The 27854-nt window shown below is 38.8% G+C and overlaps 1 protein-coding gene across 2 annotated transcripts; it reads right to left on the bottom strand.

Annotated features, from left to right (window-relative positions):
- Window positions 1-158: 158 nt before the first annotated feature.
- ZNF438 (zinc finger protein 438) lies at window positions 159-26443 on the bottom strand. 2 transcript variants are annotated; one of them, XM_012654868.1, is made up of 4 exons: window positions 26376-26443; window positions 10242-10350; window positions 2187-4029; window positions 159-785 (listed from the first exon to the last, which is right to left on the bottom strand). In XM_012654868.1, exons 2-4 carry the CDS (start codon window positions 10246-10248, stop codon window positions 170-172), a joined length of 2466 nt encoding a protein of 821 aa, XP_012510322.1. In that variant the 5' UTR covers window positions 10249-10350; window positions 26376-26443; the 3' UTR covers window positions 159-169. The 2 variants fall into 2 exon arrangements, with proteins under 2 accessions (XP_012510322.1, XP_012510321.1); XM_012654867.1 differs by lacking the exon at window positions 10242-10350 and having other exon boundaries at window positions 26376-26437.
- Between the last annotated feature and the right edge of the window lie 1411 nt (window positions 26444-27854).

Below are 27854 nucleotides of genomic sequence, written 5' to 3'. Positions count from 1 at the left end.
GCATATGGCTAGAAAAATATGTATCGCGAACATATATTTTATCTTGTAAGAAAATAAAACTATGCACAAAAGTCACTTCTGTTCATTAATGGTGATCCTAACTAGTTTGATCTTTCTAATTAAGCACCACCATAAAGCACAAAACTCTCACTAAGCTTGTCTTGGTGTCTCATTTTTCAGTTTCACTGGAAAGTTCAATCACTCCCTGGTTAGAGAATGTGTTTAAAATAGTCCACAGTTTGGAAGGGTCCTCACAGTTATGCTGGCGTTCCCAGTGGAGGAGGAGGTCCTCTTTCCTTCCCAGCATCTGTGCACACAGGAGGCAGTTAAAGCCGGAATGGGACCACAGGAGAACAGTGTGGAGGCCGGGACCCTCGGGGTCCTGGGGGCTTTCCCTGGGCTCACTGGTTCCTGGCTGGGCTCCTTCGTTTTTCACGAGTATTTCCACACTGCTCTGATGATGAAGGTAGAGCTGCCTTTTTAATCTAGGGAGTGCATGTAACTCCTCCTCAGAGGGACAATGCTTTGCTAGCTTTCTTCTTTCGGGATGCCGTTTCCAGTCAGGAGTGGAGTGTTTAACCAGTGCTTTCTGAGCGACCTTGCTTCCCGTTAAGATCCCCTCTTGTAGCCTACCCTGAATTTCCTCTCCGTGAACATAAAGTAAATGAAACTTTATTTCAGCAAAAGACTGAGCAGTGATCTGACAACGGCCACATTTGATTTGTAATTTGACTTCATCTGCCTGGTTTAGAAGGTAGTCTTCTTCCAGGCATGACTTATTTTCCCTGAAAAGGGCACAAATAGTGTATGTAAGATTTCATGGAAAAACATAATTGGAACTTATTTGTTCAGCTCTTAGTCTTCAGGTATCTAAACACACTCCTGATGACAAGTACTAAGGATGGCGTGGACAGAGAGAGCCTGGGAAGACCTTCAGCAAAGGCCACAGTGAACACTATCACTTCTGCTTGGGGCCATACATTTCTTAAGCTACCAGGGTCCATTTGGTAAAAGAGTCTTTACCTTTATGCACCTCCCCCAGGTGAGCTAACTCACCTCAGTTCCCACATGGACAGGTGTAATCAACATGGAAAATCAGGTAATACCAAATGCAGCACTATAGGAACACACTTGGTTCAGGCGAAGTAACTGTCCCATAACCCACTGTGGCTCTCCCTAACCTTGAGCACAGAATGTAATATGGACATGATACCTAAAATCCAAAATCTAACTGTAAGAAAACAAGTAAGAAGTGAGGTTTCTTTGTCCATTAGCGGAAAGTACAGAAATCTGAAAGAGGACAGAAATGCCTAAGAAAAAGAGAGATATTATAGAATAGCAAGGAAGAAACAGGATAGGCATCCCTTATTTTTATCAGGTATGACAGAGTAAGCCAAAATTGAATGGAAGGTATTTAGAGTAATTGGGACAGTTATGAACAACGAAGTGCGGAGCATCTGAAGCGTTGCAAAAGGTTTGCTTCTTCCGGTGCTGATGAGAACTGATGGCGTGAAATGCCCTCAAGTCACCTCAGTGGGAAGTGGATACACAGCCCAGACTGAGGGTGCTTCCTTGGTGAATTACTGCTTAATGCCTGTCTGCCAGGCTTTCAAATTGCTTAGCTTATTTGTTTATAATGTTAGGAAGCAGTACCCGCAAAGAGGAATGACAAAGGACAAAGTTAACCAAACCTGATGGGAAAAACAGGGCAAATGCAGAGCGTGAGGTCTGGGAGCTTGAGGGTGGGTCCACAAAGCCGGCCCACTCTGAGTCCCCACCATGGGTCATGCCATGTTCTGGGGCTAATGATGCTATTAAGATACAAATTCGGTGGACATGATGTTTTGGGGGAAATTAGTGTAAAGACTATCAGGACTACATATGATAATTTACTATTTCATTTTCAGAAGCAAAAATAATCTTGTGTCACCCAGTTGTCCCCAGCATAACTCAAACCGGCATTTATGCTTTGGCTTACACAGGTTAGTGTCAGTAAAAATGATGACTGATCAGAAATCCAAGAGGAATGAGATCATTCTTCACAAAATAGGAGGACTAGGAGCTACCTTACGAATCTTAATCCAAAAAATGTTTTTACAAACTCTTCTTTCTGAATATGAAATCCTACCCTCTCCACCAAATCAAAACAGACTTTCTTGCCAGGCTTCCACTCCACTAGCACTCACCTCTCCAGCGAGCCTTCCGTCCCTCGCACACTAGTGTCTCTGTTCTTTGGCATGTCTCCTGGCTGCGCTTCACTGGGGGCAGGCTCGGTGCTGATCACAACCCTATGCACTTCTTTCAGATGGCCAAAATAGACTCGGATGTGACCGAACACTTTTGCACAAAACTCACAGCACACGAGTTTCTTCAGACGGTTCTCTCCATGGTGAAGTTTCATGTGTGTGCTGAGGCTGCCAGAACGTACGTAGGCCTTGCGACAAATCCGACAACTGTAAGGCCGTCTGTTGGTGTGTGTGTTCATGTGGTCTCGAAGGTGCTGTTTGAACTGGAAGTGGTGGTTACAGACGTGACATCTGTGCCAAGGCCTCTTAATGCCAGAGAATCCATTTCTGAACGCGGAACTGGGCTTAGGGGAAGGGCTGCTGTTCTGCTTAGGGCCAAGACATTTAGGAGTGAGTGAATTATTTAATAGGATGTCCTGTCCTAGGCCCCCGAGCATTTGAGATTGCACTGCAGCTGCAGGAGACGCCAGGGGAGCCAAGGTGGGTATGACAATCACAGGTTTGGGCATGATGCTACGGTATTTTTTCACAGCCCCAGGTTTTTGGTCTCTGGATTCTTGGGAATCGGTTTTTATTCTTTCTTTACCATCTCTATACTTGTTAATGATGCATTTTCTCCTTTTTCCCTGAAGTGCCAAAATTTCATCTGGTGCTTTTCGTTTTCTTCCACTTCTCTTTGCTGTCCCGCTGTTCAGTTTTGTTCTGTGGCTGAGATCTAGCTTGGTGGTTGTACAAAAGGCATTTTCACAGGGGCTCTGCTGTGACACCTGTGGAACAGGCATCTTGCTGGCCACTTTGGTGGCCGCATCGAAGCCTTCTGTGATGGTGGATGTCTTATCACAGTCTGCCCCGGGCCCCAGTCGAGAGAAACCTGCAGAGTTAGCACTTGACTCCACGTCGTAAGCCTCCGCGGTTTTCACTCTTGGGTAGGGTAAGATTGGCACTTTCCCTGTGGGGACTGCGGTGGTCAACTGGACTGCACTGCCAGAAACACCTGGGGGTGACTTGGTCGTGGCTTTTGCAGGGTCAATTTGTTCTTCGAGGTTTTCACTGGTGACGGCAGCAGGTTTGCTGGCTGTGCTCTTGCTTGCAGAGTTTGCTTTCCCTGAACTCTCTGGGAGGCCCTGCTTGGCAGAGGGCCCCTCTGGGGTGGGTGAGGTTGGGGTGGCAGCAGCGTTCAGATGACCACAGCTGTTGGTCCCTGGAGGCCTCGAGTCCCCATGGTCACAGCCATTGGTCAGTGTAGCCGTGCTGATGCTGGCTGGGGCTGGCTCTAGTGATGGCACTTGTTCAAAGGGATTGGGTTTGCGCGGGAGCTCAGGGTGGTCAGGTGAGGACAGGGACATCTGAGGACACACTTGGGTTTGGGCAGGAGGTTTGCTACAGCCACTCTCAGGAGGGCTCAGGAAAGGTTTCTTTCTTGATTCTTTGTTATTTCTTAGGGGTTGATATCGAGGAATAGGCAATTTAAGGTTTTCAGGCAGGGGCATTCTGGGTTTCTGAATTGACTGAGCTGAGGCAACATTTGGCAAAGCGACAAGAGAAAATGCCCCCTCTTGGCCAGCAACCTGCATCAGAGCATAGTTCTGGGTGGACATCCCCAGTGGCTTGGAGTTGATGGAGAGTCCCAGAGTCACCTGATCAGAGAGTGATGGTAAATGACATGGCAGCATTCTGGATGTTAGGACTTTGGGCACAATTTTCGGTGCAATGGTCCTAAACTGACTCTTACTCTTCAAACATTTCCCACTTTGTATTTTTCCAGAAGGAATGTTTGATTCACCTGCAAAGATAATACAACATAAAAAAATCACTGTAGAGTAACTGTCATGTTTTGGAGAATTCAAATAAGGACCTTATTTATTCTACCTAGAACAGATCCCTTGGCCTACCCCTACCCTTCTTGGCAAACTTAGGTGTCCGTCCAGACGAGCTTGAAGGTCAATTTCTGCCCACCTTCCCCAAGGATTACTATTCTCCTCTATGGTTCCATAGCCCTTGTTATAATATTTACCATTTTCTACAATAATTCAGGTATTTATGTGTGTCTCCGCTACTAAACACAGCTTCTTGAGAGTGAGGACTCTGTCCTTCTCATCCTGTACCCCACAAGCCCTTCCTCTCCACTTCTGTGATTCTGACTCATTGTCACAGGCCAGGGAAACCCCATCTTTCCTGATCTCCTGAGCTGCAAAGTCTTTCCTCTGGTATGTTCTGCTGTATATTTTATTTACTTTATATATATATGTCCTGCTTTCCCTATGAAACTCAAGTTTTGTGATGGTAAAGTCTATATTTAATTCATCTTGGTATTTCCCACTATATCCTTGGTATGAAACAAATGTTTCTTGTATCGGACTCCTTTTTCACTCAGTTTCAGGATACACCATTTGACCCACTGGCAGTGCAATTTGTTTTGCACAGTGGATGAATTCCAGACTGAATGCGAGCTTTGTTGCTGTTTCCCCATGTGACTTGCGAACTTCTCCTCACACCTTTCGAACTGTTTATGTGTACTTCTGCAATTACATCACCAGTATCAAAAAGCTGATGTGGCACCTTTAAAAAATTTGAACAAAACCAAAAAGATACCAAATGATAAGTAAAGATACAAAGACAACATTAAAAATATGTGAATCACATAAAGAGCACTTTCTAGGGTACTAATAGGAACAATTCTAACTGACAGAATAATAATACTTCATTCTTGGATTTATTAGCCTGACCTAAGACCAATTACCACTACCTTAAGAGAACAATTAGGGAAACATTTTCGTGCCCTGTTTCTAAGGACTGAATCGTCTATTTTATTCCCTGAGGCCTCCAGGTCACAAGGCCTGGCTGTAGAAAAGTTTCTCATTTCTAAGTATCTCATATTAATCAAACCTCACTTCAACTCACATTTACTAGGCACCTACATTATTCCAGGGATTGGCTGTTGCAAGCCCATAATCCCTGTTCTGAAACTTTTGGGGCAAGATGTGTTTTGAAATTAATACTTTCAAATTTTAGAAACGTAGTAAGATACATATACCAAATGTTACATAACACCCAGCCGAATCGTAGGGCACTCATAATTAAACCTATTACCACTTCTGTAGCAAAATATGTAAGTATTCATAGGGCACTACCACTTCTGTAGCAAAATATGTAAGTATTCATATCAAATAGGGCAAATGAAGATTTTTGAATAGCTTTATTTCAGTTCAGGTTTTTGCCCCTGAATGAGTTTCGTACTTAACTTCGGATAAACTTTTCTGTTTTCTGAGCTTTTTAGATTTTGGAGTTGTGGGTGAGAGGCTGAAGAACTACTTGTTTAGGGGATACAGGGATACAAAGGTAGGCAGCTGATAATCTAGTGGCATAGGCAATTAAAGATTTAAAATCATTTTGATTTTAATGCCTATGGTGACAGGATTAACAATTTTAGCAGGAAGTTGATTCTTTCAGCAAAAATGACACTCCCCAAACAAATAAGTAGCACAGTATAATAGAAATAAGTTGAAATGTGTACTGATCAACTTATTTTAGAAGGTAATCAGTGTTTGGGATGTTATGAAACTATTTCCCAAGGTAGCTTGGATTAGAGTAAGAAATAAAAGAACTAGTGCTGTGGTCTGGAAAAATCAGAGGATAATTTTCCTGTTTTCCTTCTTAGTTTTGCCACCATGAATCCCATGGGTAAACTGAGTGGTCAATTACTTCACAATAGTCACCTAAATGGATTGCTACATTTGTTTCTTCCTCCTACATAATTTTAATTTCTAAGTTCTACTTTCAGAGCCTTTAAATTTAAATGTTTTCCATTTCAAACCTCACTTTCTGATTTTTTTCTGGAAGAAGTACTGAAATAAGTTGTAAAGAAATACATTAAATCAGGATGGAGAAACTTTGCAGCGAGCCTAAAATTATTGATGGCTTTTGATTACCTAGAGACAAGGTTTAGTAAATAATTACATTAACAATAATAATGGTCTTTGCATTTACACAACGGATCTGGGGTAGGGGAGAGAGAGAAGAAAGAACATTGGGTCATTTATACCTAGTTCTTGCTCCTAATTGAGCAGAAAATATTTACTGCAAGAAGAGCTAGAACAAAGGCTATTTTGACCTTTATCAGTCATAAATCCTCCTGAAATACTGTGACAACACCGCATCACAGCACAAGACCTACTTACTACCTTACTTGTCTTCTCAGCAATGACTGTCCAATGGCCCTTCACCTCACTCAGAGAAAAGCCAAAATCCTCACAATGGCCTAAAAGGCCTCATGCCATCGGGCTCCCGGGAGCCTCTCTGACTTATTCCTTTACTCACCTCCCCTCTGGCCATGGGCCTCTTCGCTGTTCCTTACAGGTGCTAGACGGGCACCTCCTCAGAGCCTCTGCGCTTGCTATTCCCACCGCCCAGAACACTCTTCCTTCCACGAACCACCAGCACTTGCGTAACTTCCCTCAAGGTTTGCTCAGATGGCCTCTTCCCAGTGAGCATCTTCTCTGACTACCTCATTTAAAACTATACCCCCATTCTGAACTCCCTGCTGTAATTTTCTCTAGAACACTTGCTCCATCTAATGTATGACATTTGTGGTCTGCCTCCCCTCACTGGAATAAATCCCTAGAGGGCAGGGAATTTGTGTTTTCAGGGCCTAGAACAGTGTTCAGGACGTCGCAGGGATTCAGTAAATATTTGCTGAATATTTGTTAAGTGGTAATAAAGCGATCAATGAGAAAAATAAAAAAATTTACAGATTGAGCCTAGGAAATTTTGTAAAATATGAGGGAAAAAAAGAATACAATTTAAAAATGGTCTTTAAAATTTCAAAATTTTAAAAATTAAAAAGGAAATAGAAGACATATCTCTGGAATATTTTTTTTTTCAATTTAATTTTATTCACTGCCAAAATAAGGAAATAGGTTAGCATCATGATACAATCCTTTAAAGGGGATAGGTGAGGCCAACTGATAACCATCTGAGGAAACAATAAAAGAGAACAGTAAATTATGCTGCTGGGGTATAGACTGAAATAGTCAAAGAAACAAGCAGGCTCTGAAGAAGAAACTGCTTTAGAGCAAACAGACATGTGCACAGAGGGAAGAGTGGGGGGATTAGAGTGAAGACAGGAGGAACAACTGGGAATGGAAAACTGAACCTCAGAGGCGGAGCATGGTAATGTCAACACGAAGAACAGAAATAACACAGAGCAGAAAAACACGGCTGGAGCAACAGCAGTGGTCAAGGTCACCTCAAAGTCTCCAAAGACTTAAGCTGGGAAGGAGCTTCCTATTTTTTATGACCAAGTGTGAGAAGGCAACCTTCTGACGGTTCAGGTTTGCAGAAATGAAACCAGATATATACCTTATAGAGCCATACGAAAAGGGAGTAAGCTAATTATGATACATTTAAAGTTAATGTGCTTCTACTGATCTTCAAGAGTCTCTGTAGTACAGTGGAAATAAAATCACACAGGAAGAGCAAGGACATTCAAAGAGAAAGAGGCCAACTGTGGTCTGGGAGCACAGGACACTCCTGAGGGCAACAAGCTCTGTCCCAGCAGATGAGTGTAAGCAGTCTGGCAACCTGAAATGACAGAGGCCAAGATGACACAGATGGCATCTGCCAAACTGAGTCTGTTCTCCTCAAATTCCCTGCAATTTATTTATTTATTTATTAGAGATAGAGTCTTGCTTTGTTGCCCACTCTGAAGTGCAGTGGCATGATCACAGCTTACTGTAGCCTCATGTTCCCAGGCTCAAGTGATCCTCCTGCCTCAGCCTCCTGAGTAGCTGGGACTATAGGTGCATGTTACCGTGCCCAGCTAATTTTTTAAAAAAATTTTTAAAGTTTCTTTGCAGAGATAAAATCTCGCTATGTTGCCCAGGCTGGTCTTGAACTCATGGCTTCAAGCAATCTTCCCGCCCTGGCCTCCCAACGTGCTGGGACTATAGGGATGAGCCACTGTACCCAGCTGCTGCTGGCGATTTAAAGAGGTGGCTGCTGGGGTAGAAAAGTTGGCTTATGATCAATATCACAAGCTAATCACGAATCTGTAGCATAAAAAGATAAGTTCTTATTGAGTATATTTAACTTACTTATGCTTGCCTGGAACTATGAGAAATTTCATTCAAGGGTGAGGGTCTCCATAAAGGTGGTGTTGAGTCTAATTTCCAAGAATCATTAAGTATGGAAAATGAAACCAATGAATGAGAAGAAATACATGGCAGGAGAAAGAGAGCAAGACCACAAAAAACAGAGGGAAAAAACCCTAGTAGTTACTTAAAAATCTCCATCAACAGGGTGCTAATAATTATCTAACCATTCGATGCAATACTATGCAACAGTAGGAATGAAGAATGAATTGGAATGATATGGAATACTTGCCAAGATGTGAGATTTACAGTATACTATCACTTGGATTTTAAAAAATGGGAAGATACATACACAAATATATTCCTGCATATATACAGAATATCTCTGAAAGGAAGCAACAGAAGCCAGTGTTAGTGGTGGCCATTGCTGGGTGGGGGGACCTGGGGGGACTAAGAAGTCGGGAATGGGACAGGTGCTTACTTCCCACTGAACATCCTCTGTGCCCAGCATACAGGAGGTGCTCATAAATATCTGTTAAATGAATGAAAGGAAAATGAAAGTTTCCCTATTTGGATCAGTTTTTAAAAGCTGTATCTTTCAGGATATTAGTGATGAATATGTGTCTATATGTACATGACTATCTAGATACACACATGGAGAATGGCTCCTATCTTTTATTTTTCTTGACCCCTTAATGACAAGAACTGCTAATGATTAGGGAAGCAATCTAGCAATTTGACAGGCAGTGCATAACTGCCCCCAAAGTCAAGCACTGAGAAGTATTAGAGCTCATTACCTCCCAAGGACAACTGGAGTCCTAAGAATTGTTCCTGCAAACATTTGGCTCTTCAGGATAAAACAAGGCAATCTGCAATAAAGGTCAGTTATGCTAGAATAACTACAGTTTTTTGTTTTTTTTTTTTAAAGTAGACTGAACAACAGGAGTCCTTAGAGAAGTTGAAAATGCCACTAAGTTTTTTAAAACTCTAAAATACTAAGATGGTGTGATTGTAGAAAGTCTTTCTTGGCAATAGAGTTACAACACTGGTTTATTGCACTACACATTTACAAGGCCTTTCACAGATGGTGTGATCTAAAAACCCTCACCTGCACCTACTAAATTACAGATCTTATAGAACTGTGCACTAAATAATGAGAAGTAGAAATTTCCACTGACATTCATAATTTCTGGAAATCCTGCAAAATTACCCATAACACGGTTAAAGAGGCTCACAGGACTCTAAGGCACTAAACATGGACTTTTATTAACTGAAGACATAAAAGGCTCACTCAGTAAAATCAATTTTGCATAATTATTCAACAAGAATACTTAATATCAGATTTTAAACGTGGGCTGTTTTTAATATGTTAAGCATGTTAAAATAACTATTTTGAAAAAAGACATTCTATAGTTAGTGAAAAATTGATCTAACTGTGATTAAAGGGAAACTGGGAGGTGTTGAGTCCTTGTTATAGTCTAGAATATGTGTTAGGTCTTTTAATTAAATCCTCACCCCAACTCTGCAAGTATTACTGATCCCCTTTTACAGATTTACAAAAATTAGGCTTGAGGAAGTTAAAAAATATGCCTAAGTCTACACAGCCCAGATCTGTCCATTACAATTTGAAGCCATGACCTTCCTCCTTCATTCTCCTCTCAAAGTGGGGGTGGGGGGAATTATATACAAAGTTGCCCTAATTAATCTCAAATTATAATACCATCTCTGAATCTTAAGGAGAAAATAAAAAGAAAATAAAACTTGAAATAGAAATGGCTTGTCATATCCTAAAATTTCTATCACCATTTAAATGATTCTTTCAGCCCACTTATTAGACAGAATTCACAGAAAATTAGTTCTCATTTGAAAGCAAAAGCAGATTTTTATATTTGAATTTGCCACTTACTATCCATAGGATTCTGACAAATCCAGAAAGGCTGCCGGACACTTGTTTGGAGAACGTGCAACGTGTGTCCTCCTCCTCCTGCTCCTCCATTCCCACCAAAGGATTGGATCTGATGGACATCGTTTGCAAGTTAGAGGCAGCAGAGGGAAGAACGGGGCTCAGTGGCACTAGGTGTCACTGTCTAACCCAGTGTTTTCAAACTGTTTCACAGTGCAGCTAGCATAAGCAGTATTAAGAGATGAGTACACGAGACAATTCTCTAGATAGCTACAAACAACTCACTTCCTGATTTCCACTGGCAGAACCAAGGCCTGCTTTGTTCCTTCTGAACAAAGTTGTTCCTGCCTGTCTGGTAGTTGGTTTGGGCAAAGTTCCATTATTCTGTCTGTTGGGGCCCACAGGCCGACTGCTAAGCATGCAGGAGGGAGCAGGCAGAGAAAGAGGAGTGTCCCTGTTCTTGAAACAGGTCCCCTGGATCCAGGCTCAGAATAGCTGCCAAGTCTTAGCCACTAAAGAGCCAAAACTTTTAGGTGTTGTTTAGGTTTTAACTTTATTAAACTGAAAAACCCTATTTTCAATTTTATTTGTTGGCATCCCTGTTCTCCTTCCCACTTGGCTTTCAAATAATAAATTACAGTCGGGGTTCAAACTGTTTCCCAAGATGGTCTCTTGATAAAATAAATATGGTAAAACCCTGGGGAAGTCTAGGATAAAAGAAATGTCTCATAACACAAGGGAGCTCAACTTAATTTTGTTGAAAAACCTATAAACACATTTAGCCATTGCCCACCATCTCCCCAAGCCACTGTCCAGGGTCTGCAGCAGTCAGAGTCAACAAGAATTTATTGAGCGCTGACTGCAGAGCATGCACTATAAAATGTGCTGGCAACAGGAACAAGTGTTCTTTTGTTTCTAAGGACTCAGGACGTCAAATATCATTTCTATTCCGTGTATCTGCAGCAGGAAGACTTCCTAGATTCATCATATCTCTGCCTCAAATTTCAGGAAATTTGAGATAATACAAAGGAAACAAGCACATTCCCCATTGGATACTTTCTATCCTGAGTCTAGTTTGTCCATTATCCTGAGCACACCTCTCCTGTTCTGCTCAGCGATGCTCTTAGCTAACTCTCCTCCCTTTCCGTAACAAAGCCAGTGACATGCAGGCACCTTTCACTCAGTACAGGCCTTTGAGAGCTGTCTTGCCAAATGGTTCTTTCATCACCAAACAGTTCTTTCATCATTTCCTAGCTTAGCAGGGAAACTCTCATTTTCTGAGGAGCTAAACTTCTTTATCAATATTGTTTCTTTTAACATCATCCTAATGACAGGTAGCATTTTATGTGTCAGGTACTGTACAAAATACTGTACATGCATTATCTCATTTAATCCCCACAGTAACCTGAGTTAGGAATTACCATTACATCTGTGTTATAGTTAAAGATTTCTAAGCTGCTAAGAAACAGTGCTGGAACTCAAATCCTGGCCCAGTTGACTCCCGGGGCGCTTCCCACTTCTGCATGCTGACTGTAAGCTGTCAACTCTGGTTATGGCAAACACCAGAGTCTCTGGTAGAAAGGTCATGGGTTTGGGGTTTAGACAGATTTGGTTTCAACTTCTGGCTTTGTCATATACTTGTGGCTTTGGCAAATCACTCTCTGTGCCTAAATGTTACCATCTATGAAATGGGCCTAATAGTGTCTGGCAAAAGTCACTGGCAGGACTAAATGAGAAAAATACCCATAATGGTGCCGGGGTACCACATGTTAGATGATCAGCAGATAGATATTAGTTTTCTACTTTCTCTTGCCAGAAAGTATGAGGTTCCTGACATTTATTTTTGCTGGGGGGAAAAAGGCCCAGATCCTGAATGTTCATCACACGGAAATAGTTCTGAATCCTTAAACTGGTGTTTCCACTCTGAGGCAAGGAAAGGGAGAAGAAATGGCTATTACTTGTGCTGGAGCTCAGAAAACACTACCACAAAATGAAGGCTTCTGAAGCAGAAGTTTCTCTCTGCCATTCTTCTGCCCTCCTGTCTCTGGCCACTCAATCTCTCCTGAGGCTAGGCATGGAAACTAGACTCCCTCTTCCACAAGGTAAGGCACAGAAACCAAAACCCCTTTTCCCTAAAGCCAACTATAAATCCTAAACATAATACTCGCCCCCCACCGCTTTCTGTGAATAAACTGGCCATAAAGAAATTATCTGACCTACCTCGTTTGAATATAGGTCCTAAGACCCCATTCCAGAGAGGGTCCTGCCCCACACTCGGAAGCACGCTGCACAGAGAGGCCAAGACGAATCCAGAAAGACAGGCCTTGCTGGGTTTCCCTACTCAGTCTATTAGCAAAAGATCAGACCCTTTTTGTCCAATCATATTTCTACACAACTGCTGATGCTTTGTTGAACCTATAAAAACAGTTTCCCCTATATCTTTAGGTCTTCATTCTGAAGGCTCTTGTGTCATTTGCAAAACAATTGACTAGATGAAGTTGTATGCCTTCTCTCCTATTAATCTGTCTTTTGTACACTGATTTTCAGTGAACCTTCAGAGACTGCAGGGGAAGTTTTCCTTTGCCCCTACTCTTATAAATAATGCTCCCAGTAAAACTGTATTTTTTCCCTGTGCCTCTCTCCTGACATCCACTTTGGCAGCTTGACCTTTCCTAACATTGGATCAATCTTTTCAGGTTCTTTTACTTCTGTATTTCAGTTGCCAAAGTGCTAATTGGGTTAACCATTCAATGTGAATAGGAGTTAACACATGTGCATTCTAAAGAGCTGTTTTATGGGGACACTCCTTCTCACTGTTGTTTATACTGAGTAGTGAGGCCAACTGTTGCTCCTAAACCTAGCAGGAAAGGCAACTACCCTAGTAGATTTCAGGAAGTAGGGGTGAGTGCAGATCTCGGTGGCCCTGTGAGGAGGGATGGGGCCTAGAGTAGAGCTAGGGACACCTGCCTCATCTCTGGAGGGCAGTGAGAGCAATGGCTATGTGATTTCTCAATTTGAAGGAAAATATGTGGGCTCTCACAGCAGGTAGGGGCTGGGCAACCAGAACTTTGAAGGTACTTCCTTGTAGATTTTAGTATTTTGCTGAGTACATCATTAAGAAATAAGTTTAAGGTAGCTTACCTATAGAAAGAAAAATGGGTACCAAAAGGAAAACTATAGTTCATAAAATTAAATAAATTAGATATGTAAATACAGTAGTCCTTCAGTATCCATGGGGATTGGTTCCAGGACCTCCCGCAGATATCAAAATCCACAGATGCTCAAATCCCTGATATAAAATGCCCTAGTATTTGCCTATAACCTATGTACATCCTCCCTTATACCGTAAAGCAGCTCTAGATTGCTTATAATACCTAATACAATGTAAATGCTATGTAAATAGTTGTTATACTGCATTGTTTAGGGGATAATGACAAGAAAAAAAGTCTGTGCATGTTCAGTATAGATGCAATTTTTTTTTAAATATTTTCAGTTCACGGTTGGCTGAACCCATGGATACGGAGGGCTGACCGTATATCATGAAGGAAGAGGAAACAAGCATTATATATGAAAGAATTTAAAAGCCAATTACCTAAAATATTAATGGCAGTAAAAGAAAAAAATAACATAATGTGGTTTGTTAAATTCAAGTAACTAATTATTCTTTTGGAGCCATATAATATCCCAAATGAAAGGTACATTTAAAAAGCTTTATTATTTAAAATACATTTTAATAACTCTCAATTTCAATGAATTTCTTCTTCATTTTAATTTTTCCCCTTTTATTAGTTCTTATTCTGGAAGAAATTGTTTTTGATTTGAAGTGCTTCTGATGAAAAACAGTTGAAAACCATAAGAAATCCTTTTTTGTTTTAAATACATTTAGAAAGATAAAGTTAAGTTGTTTACCTTCTTGGCAAAAATGATCTGTCATATGCATAAGATTTTATTCATTATTATAAAACATTCGAGTCAGTATCTTTACCCAAATCTAAAAGTGACTGAGTAGCATAAAGAGTTAACTAAAGAGCTAATGACTTCCCAAGGACACTAGTCAAGAGAAATGGAAATTTCTGAAGGCTTTATTAACCTCATGCTCTCATTCTTTTTGTTGTTCATATTACTAGAATTGTTAATATTCAGTTGCATCCCACAGTTGAAATTTAGACCCTGATAACTAACTTCAACATGGGATAAGCGGCAGATTGTTTCACTTGAGGGCTTATTCCCGTAACAAATACCTGCGCACACTGTCTTTCTGGGAATCTCCGACATTTCCCGCGTCAGCTGTATCTCGACAGGACTGGTAAACACGGAGGCATCTCCTGCAAAAGAGCTTTGGTGAGCTGCACAAATGTCTCATGGTAAGAAGTCTTCCCCTAGCGAATTAAAAATGGGCCCCTTTCTTCTTTTTAAATTCTATTTTCCAATAGCAGTTGGAACAGTTAAGTATCTGGGATGACTAACAAGATGACAGTTGGTGAAGAAAACCTTTTCCTTAGTGGGATAAACAGAAAGATAAGGTTTCAACATCAGAATGTGTAGTCAGTTGGAACAATTAAACTAGGACACGTGTTGGACATTTTTTGCCTTTGGTCAAAACACCATGACTATGAAACTGAAGTGGTAAAGATCACGACATTTCAACAATAACACAGTTAAAAGTAAGGGGCTGGAATCACAAAGATATTATTTTTATACTGTAATTTCAAAAGTAGGTTTACTTTATCTAGCAGAGGCATTTCTGAGGAGTGTGCAAACTTCATTTTAAAAAATGAATTAATTGTTCCACTGCTTTATGGTATAGTTCTACAGATGCTTTATCTTCACATCTGATTTATCTTCAACTCACAATGATTTAGAATATTTTTGCTGTAAGTTTTTCTATACCTCAGCTTTTGTGTCAAATAGTACACGATTTGTAAGTACAAATGCAAAGGGTGGACAGCCATGGATCTCTAAGAAGTAAAATATTCCCTTCTTATGTGGATAATCACTCTCTGACACTTCTGGTAATTCTTGACTGTTACTTATTTTTTTAATCAAGGCATGTCTTTCCTTAACATAGAGAGACCCCTGCAACACTGATACTCTGAAGAATTAAAGAAAAAGAACATGAAGTCCCTCCCAGGCACTGACTGGTACTGAGGGAGCCGGTTTGTAGTAGTTACTGCATGCGCCACCATGCCCGGTTAATTTTTTCTCTATATATTTTTTAGTTGTCCAGATCATTTTTCTATTTTTTAGTAGAGACAGGGTCTCGCTCTTGTTCAGGCTGGTCTCGAACTCCGGCCATCTTTCTCTTGCCAGTGATTTTTGACATTGATTTCATGGAAAAGAGAGGCCATGATGTGGGAACTCATTCACTGTCCCTTCCTGCTACTTCTAAACTCTCCTTTTGTCTTTCATTATACCACACAAATAAATTTATTAAAAACCCTTTCTGGGGTGAGGAGAATGGAGGGAGAAGCACCATCGCTCTCAATTTATGACTCATCCACCTCAACTCTTGAAACATTAAAATGCAAAAAAGGGTACATCTTAGAATAAGGAAATGGAGTATTCCCCACTCTGTTCTGGACCCCACACTTCTCTGCAGGCCCCTTGAGCTGCATCAGGGTTCCTGCACCATCAGTGGCTCCCGTGCCCCTAGGGAGGCCCTCCCTGGCCATTGTATCTAAAAGGAGCTGCTCAGCCCCGTGTGATCACTTGCTGTTTTCTTTTTCTGCTTTAAGTGTCCTTTGTGGTACTTATCTTTATAATATATATTATTACGTGTCTCCTCCCAGTAGAATGCAAGCTCCAAGAAAGCAGGGGCTTGTTTTGTTCACTGCCAGGACCTCAGTCTCTAGATCTGGCATATAACAGTTTTGTTTTTTACCAAATGAGCAAACTATTTACTCTTGACACCATATTGACATGTTCTCTCCTATGCTTTTACTGAACACAAAAATATAAAAGGAGTAACGACAGCAATAAAGAGTCCTTGAGCCCTACCTCCTTTCTTTTCTTCATGAGAAAATTTACTATAGATTTGTATATGTTCCGTCTCTACGCAGCAATTTCTATTCTTCCCCAAACCTGTAGAATCCTCAAATTCCATTATGAAGGACGAAAATGCCCCTCATTCAGGAGTCAGACTAAATGCTTAATCAATGATCTCACTTAATCCTCCACCAACTCTTGACATTAGCACCTCACAAAGTTGGTGAGAGCTGGATTTGAACCCAGGTCTGTCTGGCACTAAAGCTGCTCTCCCTCCATCCCAACACAGTGAACTTACTGAGGTGCTTTAGCAATTTATCTGTTTATATGACAGTCTCTTCCACTGGCTAGTGAGCGCCACATAATCCATCTCAGTGTTGAGAAAATAAAGATCTTTTTGACTAACCTTCTTCTAATCAGGAAGTGTAACTGTTAGGAAAGAGAGAGTGCTTCCTTCTAACAGAAATGTACAGCTTGGTTGCTGGAGAGGTAGTTAATGGAATGTGCACAGAGCAGTTAGCAATGCCTTAGTACTTAAAAGCCAGCTTCTTAAATCAGTGGCCTTTTACAGAGCTTCTGGTGACCAAATGAAGCTTACCCCCAGAATGTAACTTTTTAAAAGCAACAACTGCACAATAAATTTAATGACACTTTTTAAAGCACTGACAAAGTAGTTTTTTGATGAGCAAAAGTGAAGGGAAAAATAATTACTAAGGTCTTTTATAATTTTAAAAACAATGAAAATTTCTTAAATACTTCCCAATTCCATATGACCTACTTCTAAAATTGAGGTCACTAAAGAACATTGGGACTGAAAGAAAAGTCTAAAAATGCCAAAAGAGAATTTCTATATTCCTCATGTGGCAAGTCCTGCTCCCTTCGTAAACTTGATTAAAAAAATCAGTGCTGTGGTATACGGTTTGGATCTGAGGAATTTTCTTTTTTTGGAGAGAGTGAGAGAGGAGTTTCTCAGAGAAAACAAGACAAACTGCATTACATGTAAGGCAGGGAGCAGAGGTCTGGCTTTGGTTCTTCTATTTACTACTGAAATGAATTTGAGCAAAATAACAATCCTTTATCCTCAATGGCCTTAGTTTCTTTCCTTTATCAAGAAAGGATTAAACTAGATCACAGTTTCTCAAAGTATGGTCTGCAGAACCTTGGGGAGGGTCCCAGCATTCTCTTTTCTTACTGATATTAAGCTTTCATTCTTCTTTTCCATTGTGTTAACATTTGCACGGGGCAAACGAGATTATGGGTAAAATTCTGGCACGGTAGCCTGAATGAAGGCAGTGACAGCAAACTGTCCAAACTTCACCATTGCACTCTCATAGTAGAACAAAAAAGCAGTGCAAAATTTTAGTTTTATGAAATCTTGATCCTTGAGGACATGCCTTTTTAATCTTCAGTGTGATAAAATGACTCACGCTCTTAGTAAACTTCCGCTGCATATGGAAGTATGACTGTTGCCTTGAGAAAAAGCATTCAATTCAGTTGCGAAGCTGAACTACTTGCTTTTTTCATGGAATACCATTTTTACTTGAAAGAACATCTGACAGGTGTATGTTGAAATATGTTGAAAAAACATATTTAGACTTGGGTATCTGGCAGACATTTTCTCAAAAGCAAAAGAGCGGAACTTGTCATTACAAGAAAAAACTTCTAACAGTATTTGTTGTCAATGATAAAAATCATTCTTTCCAGTGGCAATCAGAATTTTGGAAAATTTGAATTTACCACCAAGAGCTTGAAGCTTCCCATTACTTAATGAGTTTTCAGATGAGACTGGTGGTTATGTTAATAAATGCGATTCTTAAAATATTGTACGATGAAGTAAATGGAAGATCGGGATAACTCTGTGAACTAATGTTTTCTAAATGACTAAGGCATGATGACACATGCATGCATAGAAGACTCATTCAAGTTTAAGACAGACCAAAATGTAATAGAATACAAAAAGTACACTGATATGGTTTCAAATTTCACATTACAACTAAACTTTAAGAAGTTACCATCCGACAAGTTTTGGTGTAGTATCAAAGAAACATATCCACAATTATTCGAAATACTCCCTCCCTTTCTAGCTACTGTAAAGCTGGATTTTCTTCAAATACTTCAACATAAACAATATCACAGTAGACTGAATGCAGGACCAGGTATGAGACTCAAACTGTCTTCAATGCAGCCAGACTTTAAAGATATTTGCAGAAAATCCCATCTTCTCACTAATTTTTTGTTCTGGAAAATATAGTCTACTTCATTAAACTATGTCATTTATGTTAAGATGTAATTAGCTTATTGTTATTTTTAAATGAATTCATATATCCACATTTTTCTGCTTATAAACACTAGATATGGCAACTATTGATAGAAATAACCCATATAAATGCATGCTCTTTAGAGTCCTCAATAATTTTTCACAGTATAATGGAATCCTGAAACTAAAGTTTGAGAACTGATAAACTAGATGAAATCTAACTTCCCATCTCTTTTGAGATTCTATGATTATTTGTGTGTGTGAGAGAGTGAGAGAGAGAGAGAGAATGAGAATAGAAAATCAAATGCAGAAATGTTTTGCTTTTTGTTGTTAGGTTTTTATTCCCTTCACCTTTGTTCCTTTGAGAATAATATGGCAGATCAATAGGAGAGAGTTTTGATAATAAAATGTTAAATGGTAACTCAGTCTAATAAAAATATTAATTATTTTTAAAATATCACTAGCTGACAATGTTAGAATACAGATTAAATAATAAAATGCTTAACAAAAATCTTACAAATACACAATGCTTTAGAAGCTTATTTTACATAAATTGAGTTTATATTTATGGAATATTCCATAAATTCAAACTGATGACATTTATGTTTTTTCTCCAATTTTAAGAAATACCAACACAAGATTCTTTTGGTATTTTATAATCTTTAAAAAAAAAAAAAAATAGAGCACTGTTTGTAAAGGATTTTAACAAAAAGCATTCAAAATTATTTACAAGTATTTTATCAAAACTAAAATAATCATAAGTTGCTCTTTCTAATTAATATAAGTTAGATGCTGGAATTTCTATAAATGTTTTTAGGATTTTGATTCCAATCAATTTAAAGACAGGAACATTATGTCTACCCTATTAAAAGCATTACTAGATTTATGAATTTCACTATTACTATTAGACTTTTAGAAAGAAAAAAATGCTTAGCCTATATTTTTTGTTTGCATAACATACTAAACACCCTGTCAAACAACTTTGCTTTTATCCCTGCTCAACTCATCACACCAACCATCTGCATAAATAAAGATGTAAGCATCTGGTCTATTGCAAATGGTCTCAAGGGCAGATGTTTCCATCCTTGTGTTCATGTCACTGGGGCTGGATATATTATTCGAACAGATGTACACAATCTGAAAGTGTTGTGTCCCACAGTGAAATGTCTCCAACTGCTTTCTATCAAAGTACATAAATGCTATTTGCACCTGCATTTATGTTAATGATATAAAGGCAGCAGGGGTTCTGACAGTGTGAGATGCGATGCTATGAAATATATTTACATGGTTAATTGGAATTTCTGAGACTCTGCTGCCAAACGGCCACAGTGACATTGATACATACCCAAGTAAATTATGCGATTACCAGACTGCTTTTTAAGCACTAGAAATATGGCCATTTCAAACAACAAAAACACTCATAATCTGAATTTACTAATAAGAATACTTTGAACTATTATCTAATATTTTATCCCAAAATAAGAAAATAACTTCCATACAAGGTTTACTTATAAGTTTTAGGCCACCCACATCATTTCCATTTCATCCTACAAGGATTTTTTTATAGGTATGTGTGTATTTTACATTTGTTCTTCTGTCAACAGCATAACATACTAATAACACACAATGGTATTTTGTAGAAGTTATTACATCGGAAAGTTCCAATTTCCAACATTAAGGAGTTAACCAAAACCAGCTTGAAAATGTCAATCTGTACTTAGTCTGCAGCATAAAATGGTACCAAAAGTCCAAGAATGGCATTTACACCACTTGTTAAGATCAAAATGTTTCCATATGAATTTCACATATTTGGAAACATAATATTTTGGTAATACAGAGGGAGTGATTTTCCCCCCAATAATGAGGTCACAAAGCACTGTTAACCACTTAAGGCAAAGCACCATATTACAGTGGTTCTCCTTGCTACTGTATATTAAGTATGAGGCCTGGAGAGTCAAAGAAGTTGCAATAGTAGTTTTCTTTGTAGCTTTATTGAGCTAGGAACTTATGGTCACTTTCAAATAATGTATTTATTACTTTATTAACTTCAAATTTGTAATATCAACTATGCACAAAGTCATTATATTTGAGTCAAATGTCATCCAAAATAACTTCTATTCTGCAAATTATACTGAGACTTCTACTGTGCTTCTAAGGAGTTTTTACGTTCATATACAGTAGATTCTCATTGTTTGCAGGTTCTACATTTGCAAATTTGCCTACTTGCTTAAACTTAAATTTGTAACCCCAAAATCAATACTCAGTGCTTTTGTGGTCATTCACGGGCACGTGCAGAGTAGGGAGAATTTGACCCACCTGACATGCACGTTCCCAGCTGAGGCTGAACAAGGTGATGCTCTGTTCTCTTGTTTCAGCTCTCATAATTTAAATATGTACCCTTTTCATGGTCTATTTTGTGCCTTGTTTTTTGCATTTTTGAGCTTCTTCTAGGTGATTTCACTGTTTAGCATGGCCCTTAGGCATAGTGCTCAAGTGTTTGCCAGTGTTCTAAGCGTAAAAAGACCATGATGTGCTTTATGGAGAAAATATTTGTGTTAGGTAAGTTTTGTTCAGGCATAAATTATAGTGCTGTGTCTCTGAGTTAATAATACATATTTAATAAGGTGTCTTTAAACAGAAACACCTATAAAACAAGGTTATATATTAATCGTTGACAAAAATGCAGTGACCAGAGGCCCACAGGAACCTAACCTTGCGTGTCTCCTAGGAGCAATGGTTCAGTATTTACTAATCAGTGTTCCCAGTGACTTTACAGAACACAACTGCTGCAAATAACAAGGAGTCACAGTACCTTATCTCATTGGACTGTTACAGGGCAAGAATTATTATCCCTACCGCAAAGATGAAGGGACTGGGGTTTACTGATTTAGCCAAGATCACAGAGCCTAAAAAGGACATAAAAATGACTCAGCTGTCCAGCTTAGTGTTCTTTCATCAAATGGAGAGGAGAGGAAGATGATAGGGGAGGGGGAAAAGAAAAAATAGGAAGGGAGCTTAATAGCTTTCATATCATGTTCGAAAGAGTGAAACTGTGGTTAGATAACAAGATAATAAATCACTTTTAGGTTAAATCCCCATAAAAGTAAACTCCTGCTTGGATAGGCAGCCCAGTGTTATTAATTAAAACAGCTGCAAGAGAACAGGGCTTAGTTTGGTTTTACTTTTCCCCCCTTTGCTCCTTGTTTATCGCTTCTTAAAAGGCAATAAATATTTGTTAAACAAACATTTGCTTTCATTGACCTTAGAATTTCATCCAGATTGGTGTTATATGAAAAAACAAAAAAAGATTAAAATGTTTTCACAGCATCTGATGTGATTTATAAAAAATGTTTGAGAGTTTAAAACATTTTTGACATAGTTTAATATATATTTGAGAGCCCACTATATGCCAGGGTGCTTTAAACCCTGCTAAAGATATGACATTCATCAAGAATTTATGAAAGACCTAACTGACACTAAGAATCCAAAATAAGTAAGATCTTTCTTCTAAACAAAAAGATAAGCATATTAACTAGCTACTCCCAAGTGTTCCTTACTTGAGTTCTAAAATACTATATTCACTAATACCAAAATGTTTGTGTCTGTAATAAATATATACTTATATGTCTGTAAGACATAAGAATATATTTTTAGACAGTACCACATGATTTATTTTTAAAGTATTTTACTGCATCGGAAAATACAGGGTCTTTTTTTAAAGATCCAAATATGAATTCACATAATTCACATGATAGTAATTGCTGTGGTTTTGTGGTCAAATAACGCACAGATTTTGAAAATTACTAGTAGGTGTACGGCTCACATGCAGCTAACTGCAATGGTTCTGGAGGGGCCATTTGTGTGTCTTTGCCTCAAAGCATTTACTCCGTCCTCACCGCCATTTCTCATTACTTTCATTACATAGAAACAGCACTCACAATTTGAAAACTTCGTTTAAACAATGCAAACATATGACAAAGTTAAGAAAAGTGGTAGAAGACCTGTATAAGATCTTTCTTTCTACCTGCAGCAGACTTGCCTAGGAAATGGCAAAACTGAACTGTAGAGCTGGCAAATGACTCAGAATTATGAGTGACTCCAGTAAGATAGACCCTCACTTGACTTAACTAAAGACTCCTTCCTGACCAATGAACAGTGTGATTTGTTTTAAGGAACCGTGTAGGGACTTAAAATTCATCCTGCCCTATCCAAGATACAAACTTCAGTCATCAATTGGCATAACCACAGTGAACGTTACCTTCTTAGCACATAGAAAACCACGAATGGTATCTGTCAGAGAACCACTTGGCAATGGTGCTCACCTGTGTCAGTTTTCTTATGGGGCAGATAAATAAATTCACTGAATTTTTAATCATTGTTGTGGTTTTGTCTTTCCTTCAACAAATCTAAAGTGGAAGTTATAACTGTAGTTGGCCTTATGTTGTTTTCATGCCTTTTTTTCTTTGAAAAACAAAATTTAGCTTATCATAAAAATATAAAAGAAAAAAAGAAAGTTATGGGAAAATGGTAAATCCTATCCCCAAATCTGGAATGAATGAGATAGAAAATTATAACAAAATAAGTCTCATGAACTTCTGGAGATTCTATAACTGATATTCTCACACAGAAAGGAATAATGATGACACTAAATTATAACCACCTAAAATACATAAATTATCATTTTAGAGTGATATTACAATGTTAAATATCCCTACCCCAAATTAGAAAACATTTAAATAGAAGAAACTAGAATTTCTCATTAGTTTTCTGTTGGTAATGCTGCCAGTTCTTCCTAGTTTAAACCCACATCCCTTGGCCCCTAAGTCTACCTGATTCACTTCTACACATATGTTCAAATTCTGAGCAAATGCCATTTTTTCCATTGTGTTTCCTAACCAGCCTCAAAATCTGTCTTCCCCAACTGTTCTTTCATTCTGGTTTTCAAAGTATATCATACTCACTTCTAGTATAGCATTTATCATGCTCTATTCTAGTTAATTACATACATGTATGGTGTTCTAATAGCATTTTGTGTTTCCTACAAGCTCAGGCTCTGTCTGATCTATCTTTGGGCTCCTCATAGCATCTGACATAGTTCCTGATATGAATCACTTCGGTGATCACTGAACCTGCTTCCACCATATGAAATTTTGTTAGCGGCAGTATGCTGGTGTAGCAGATTTTCCTCAAGCCCCATAATTCTGTTGGTGATGTCTTACCTGAATTTCATACATAAATGTATATAATATGTGTGTGTGTTTATAAATCAGAAATTCAAAAGTACCATAATTTATAGTCATCAATGGTTTGTTAAATAAATCGATCAGCATTTAATTAATAATGGCACATGCCCAGCAAACTTATGTCACATAAATGATATCTGATGACAAATACAAACAGAATTATAATTAATAAATATTTTTGTTTGCTAAAAAAATATTAGTAGTAATCCAGGACACATAGAAAGCATTTGAATAAATTGATGAGAAAATTAATGAACAACTGGGCAATTTTTAGGCCTCATGCATACTTGCGTATATTATTTTTCCTTAATGATGTAATTTCCCATAATATAAGTTATAATTTCTGCCTACTTTGGTTTAAAATGGCTTTAAAAATTCATATATGTAATTAAGCATAATATGTTTGATCAGAGAAGACAAGGGGGATGATGAAAAAATATTAGAATATTCTTTATAAATTTACAGTGTGATACTAAGGACAAATAGTGAGCTTTGAATTTGATGGATCTGGGTTCAAATCTTAAGTCAGTCATTTACTGGTTGGTTGGTGATCTTCGCAAAAGTACCTAATCTTCCTGAATCTTTAAAATAAAGACTGCATCCAATTTATTGTGAGGATCAAATAAAATAAATGATGTAAAGTTGTAGTAGAGTGGCTATCACACCGGAGGCACTTGACTAAATGAGCTTTTAGCTATTATATCTTTTTCTCTGTCAAATTCCAGGTTTGGGGCTTAAGCGTCTTTGGTCCTAGAAAAGACTGATGAGGAAGTTTGCTAGAGCTCTAGGTAGGCTCAACAGGTCTTCTTTTCTGGCCAAGTCAATGGAGGTACTAAGCTTACACAATAGCCGGGAGAGGTGGACATAAAAACAAAACAGAACAAACCCTGATGAGAAGCTTTATTTCCCTCTCTCAGCCAGAGCCAAGAACCACTGCTTACTCACAGACTCATGACCTTTTAGAGCCTGAAAGGAATATCTAGTGATTCTGCATTTTTGAATAGGGAAACTGAAGCTTAGGGGCAAAATAACTTGTCTGAAGTTCCATCCTGGTTGCAGGCAGGTCTGGAAAAGGAGTCTAGCTTTCCTGATACTCAGTTCATTATTCTTTCTTCCAAGCAATTATGCCTCTCCTTTCTTGGTTGGATAAAAGAAGGTGACACCAGATGGGACACCGAATTTCCAAACCGTTGATCAGCTACTTACGACTGTACTAAACTTCCAAAGGATATATACCAGAGAGCATTCACCGGGGAGCCAGGCTCTGTATTTCTAGTTGGGGTTTGCCTACCTCCCCCACTCCCTTCTCCTTTCTTGTCCTAGTGTTCCAGACTGGATTCTGTGTGAGTCTCATGGACTCTTACTCTCCCCTTGGCCCTATGCCTGGGTGAGACCAAGCCAAGGGGTCTGTTCCCTGCTTACTTCCCATGAGTCCCCCTGGGATCATGCTTGGCCCTCTAAGGCTATTAGGCATCCCGAGCAAGAGGCAGCCTCATGCCTATCTCACTGGCCAGCCTCCAGAGATGGAGAGAACCCAGATATTAATAATAACCATTAAGAGCAATAGTTACTATCATCTTATAAGTGCCTACTATGCAATTGATAGTATGATCAATGATTTACATACATTATCTCCTTTAGACTCCACATATCTTATAGGGCGGGACTTATTTTCTTCATTTTCTAGATTTACAGATGAGGAAGCTGAGTCAAGTGGTGTATCTAAGGTTATACAATTAAGTGGTAGAATTCAGTTTCAAACCCAGATTCCGTGCTCTTAAAAGTTACAATACTACTTTTCTCATTGGTAGAGATATCAAAAAGTGTTTGCTCTATTTAAGGGATCTTTATAGCAAATTCCCTTCTCTCACTAAAAGCTACGTCCTCCACTAAGGCAGCCCAATTTTGTATCATTAAAGATATGATTTTTCTCACACACATGTCAAAACTTCTCTTCCATGTGTAAGAGACTAGGTAGGGGCAGGGAAAGACTTGTATTTCTCCTAAGAGTTAGAGTGTATCCTTCATAGTGAGGACAATTTAATTATTCTTTATTAATAAAGAACTCTACCTCTACCTGTAAACTGTTTTTCTGGAAGTTCCAGAAGTTCCTGTTAAAGAATTCATAATTTTATTTTTTATAAGTGGTACAGAGGGGAAATGATTTTTCTATTTCTTTTTAAATGGTTATGGGAAGAAACAGGTCAAAGAAATGTATAAGCAAATACTGTTTGCATCCTCTCTTTCTACACAGATGTGTGCATATGCATGTATAAATATAAATGTATATATTCTTGTACTTACTAAAATACCTGTGTCATTTTGCTTCAGTAAAGTCAATATTTCGTAATTCCACTGACATATATTAGATTAGCTAACTGCCAGCTAATAGGCTGGCTTCTGTGAGTTTTGGGTGGAATGAGATGGCCCTGCCCTCAAGGAGCTATTAGCCTAGTAAAGGAGACGTCCTTATAACTTAGGAATCCATGTACAATCAAGTAATTTACCAAAGGAAATGAAATTTCATATATAATTTTCTTTTAATTCTAGGAAATAAGTCACCTTCTGATTAGAGGGCAGTGACATGGAATGTATCAATTAAAATTATATATATCATACACACTACCATTTTCGTCAGATAGCTTATCTTACCTTGATCTTTTGGTGGTACTGATAAAGAATTCTGCATTATGATGTATTTGATTTGAACAGTAACTTTCCTAAAAATAAACAAGCACAAATAACAATTAGAAAATAATTGGGATGTCTTGTTGATGCACACCAAAAAATATAAATAAGTTATTTTTAAAAGTCTTTCTATCTATACCTACGTGAGTAGTAAGAAATGGACTGAGCTACTAAGAATGATGTTTTATTTTCTATGTTTTGACAGATAGGATTTTACTGAATGTACTAGAGTGGGCTTGGAGAGAGATGCAATGTCATGTAGAGTCAGAAGGCCTCACCCGCATCTTGCTCTTACGGAGTCATGTGCAAGTGGGCAAAGTTAATATCCTATGAAAATGCCCTACCTGATAATTGTTTCATATATTCTGTTGAAGAAAAAAATAACTAAAATGCTTAATAATATAAAAGTAATGTAACTGCAACATATTCATTTGATGAAATATAATTCAGTCATTAAAATGTGATTGTGAAGATTATGTAGCAACATAAAAAATGCTGACGACACAATGAACATATGAAATGGCATACACTAACATTACAGCTATACAAAAAATAAAGGCGTAGAAAAACACATGGCAGAAAATATGTCAATATGTATATTGGCATTGTGTTCAGTGATAGAATTAGAAATGTTTTTTCCTTAATTTTAGCTATTTTCCAAATTGTCTATAACGTGGGGCTCCATATTAATAAAATATTTGAATATAAAAATAAGACAATTAAAATCCTTGAAACCTATAGGTAAATATTTTAATAAGCTTTCAAACATAGAAGTATTTCTAAGCATGATACCAAATACAGAAATCAATAAGGTAAAGATTGATATTTTTCCATTTAAAATTTTAAATACGAAGGAGGAGCCAAGATGGCGGATGAGACAGTCAGTCAGAAGGTCTCTGCAAAAAAGACGAATTTTCGAAGAAAGAGAAAAAAAATAAGCGAGCAGAGAAACATAGATCGGGTGAGGGTCAGAAGGAAGGGTGCCTGAAACTACAGGAGACTCCACGGGAAGACGTTGCGGAGGAGAACTGGAAGGAGAAAGGTCCCGAGAGGCTTGGAGACCAGCGACAAGGGTAGGTGGAGCGGTTAACTTCCCCCTCCCTTGCATCTCAGACTGCTGGTGGCTCCTGAGCGGCTGGAGAGACCTGCCGACACCAGCCCAGAGACGGCTGCCGCCAGTGAGCAGTGGCCTCTTGCGGACTCAGTGCCGGGCTCCCAGCCCCTTCAGGGCACCTCCCTGGGCGCACCGAACCTAGCGGCAGACACCATACTGCTAAATTCTCTCCTTCCCCCTCCCTACCCGTGTGTGCCCAGAAAGACAACTTAGCCATCACACGGAGGCATCTCCAAGGAACGAGACCTTTCCTTTTGGGGCCCTACAGCAGACTGAGGGGTACTCAGACTGCGAGTTCCCTATCCGCCAGTCCGCCCAGGTGCTACTTG

The sequence above is a fragment of the Propithecus coquereli genome, unplaced genomic scaffold (assembly GCF_000956105.1).
Source record: "Propithecus coquereli isolate 6110/MARCELLA unplaced genomic scaffold, Pcoq_1.0 Scaffold45, whole genome shotgun sequence".
In the NCBI taxonomy this organism is placed as follows: domain Eukaryota; kingdom Metazoa; phylum Chordata; class Mammalia; order Primates; family Indriidae; genus Propithecus; species Propithecus coquereli.
Note: the sequence above shows the minus strand (reverse complement) of the source record. Positions and strands in the feature narration are given on the sequence as shown.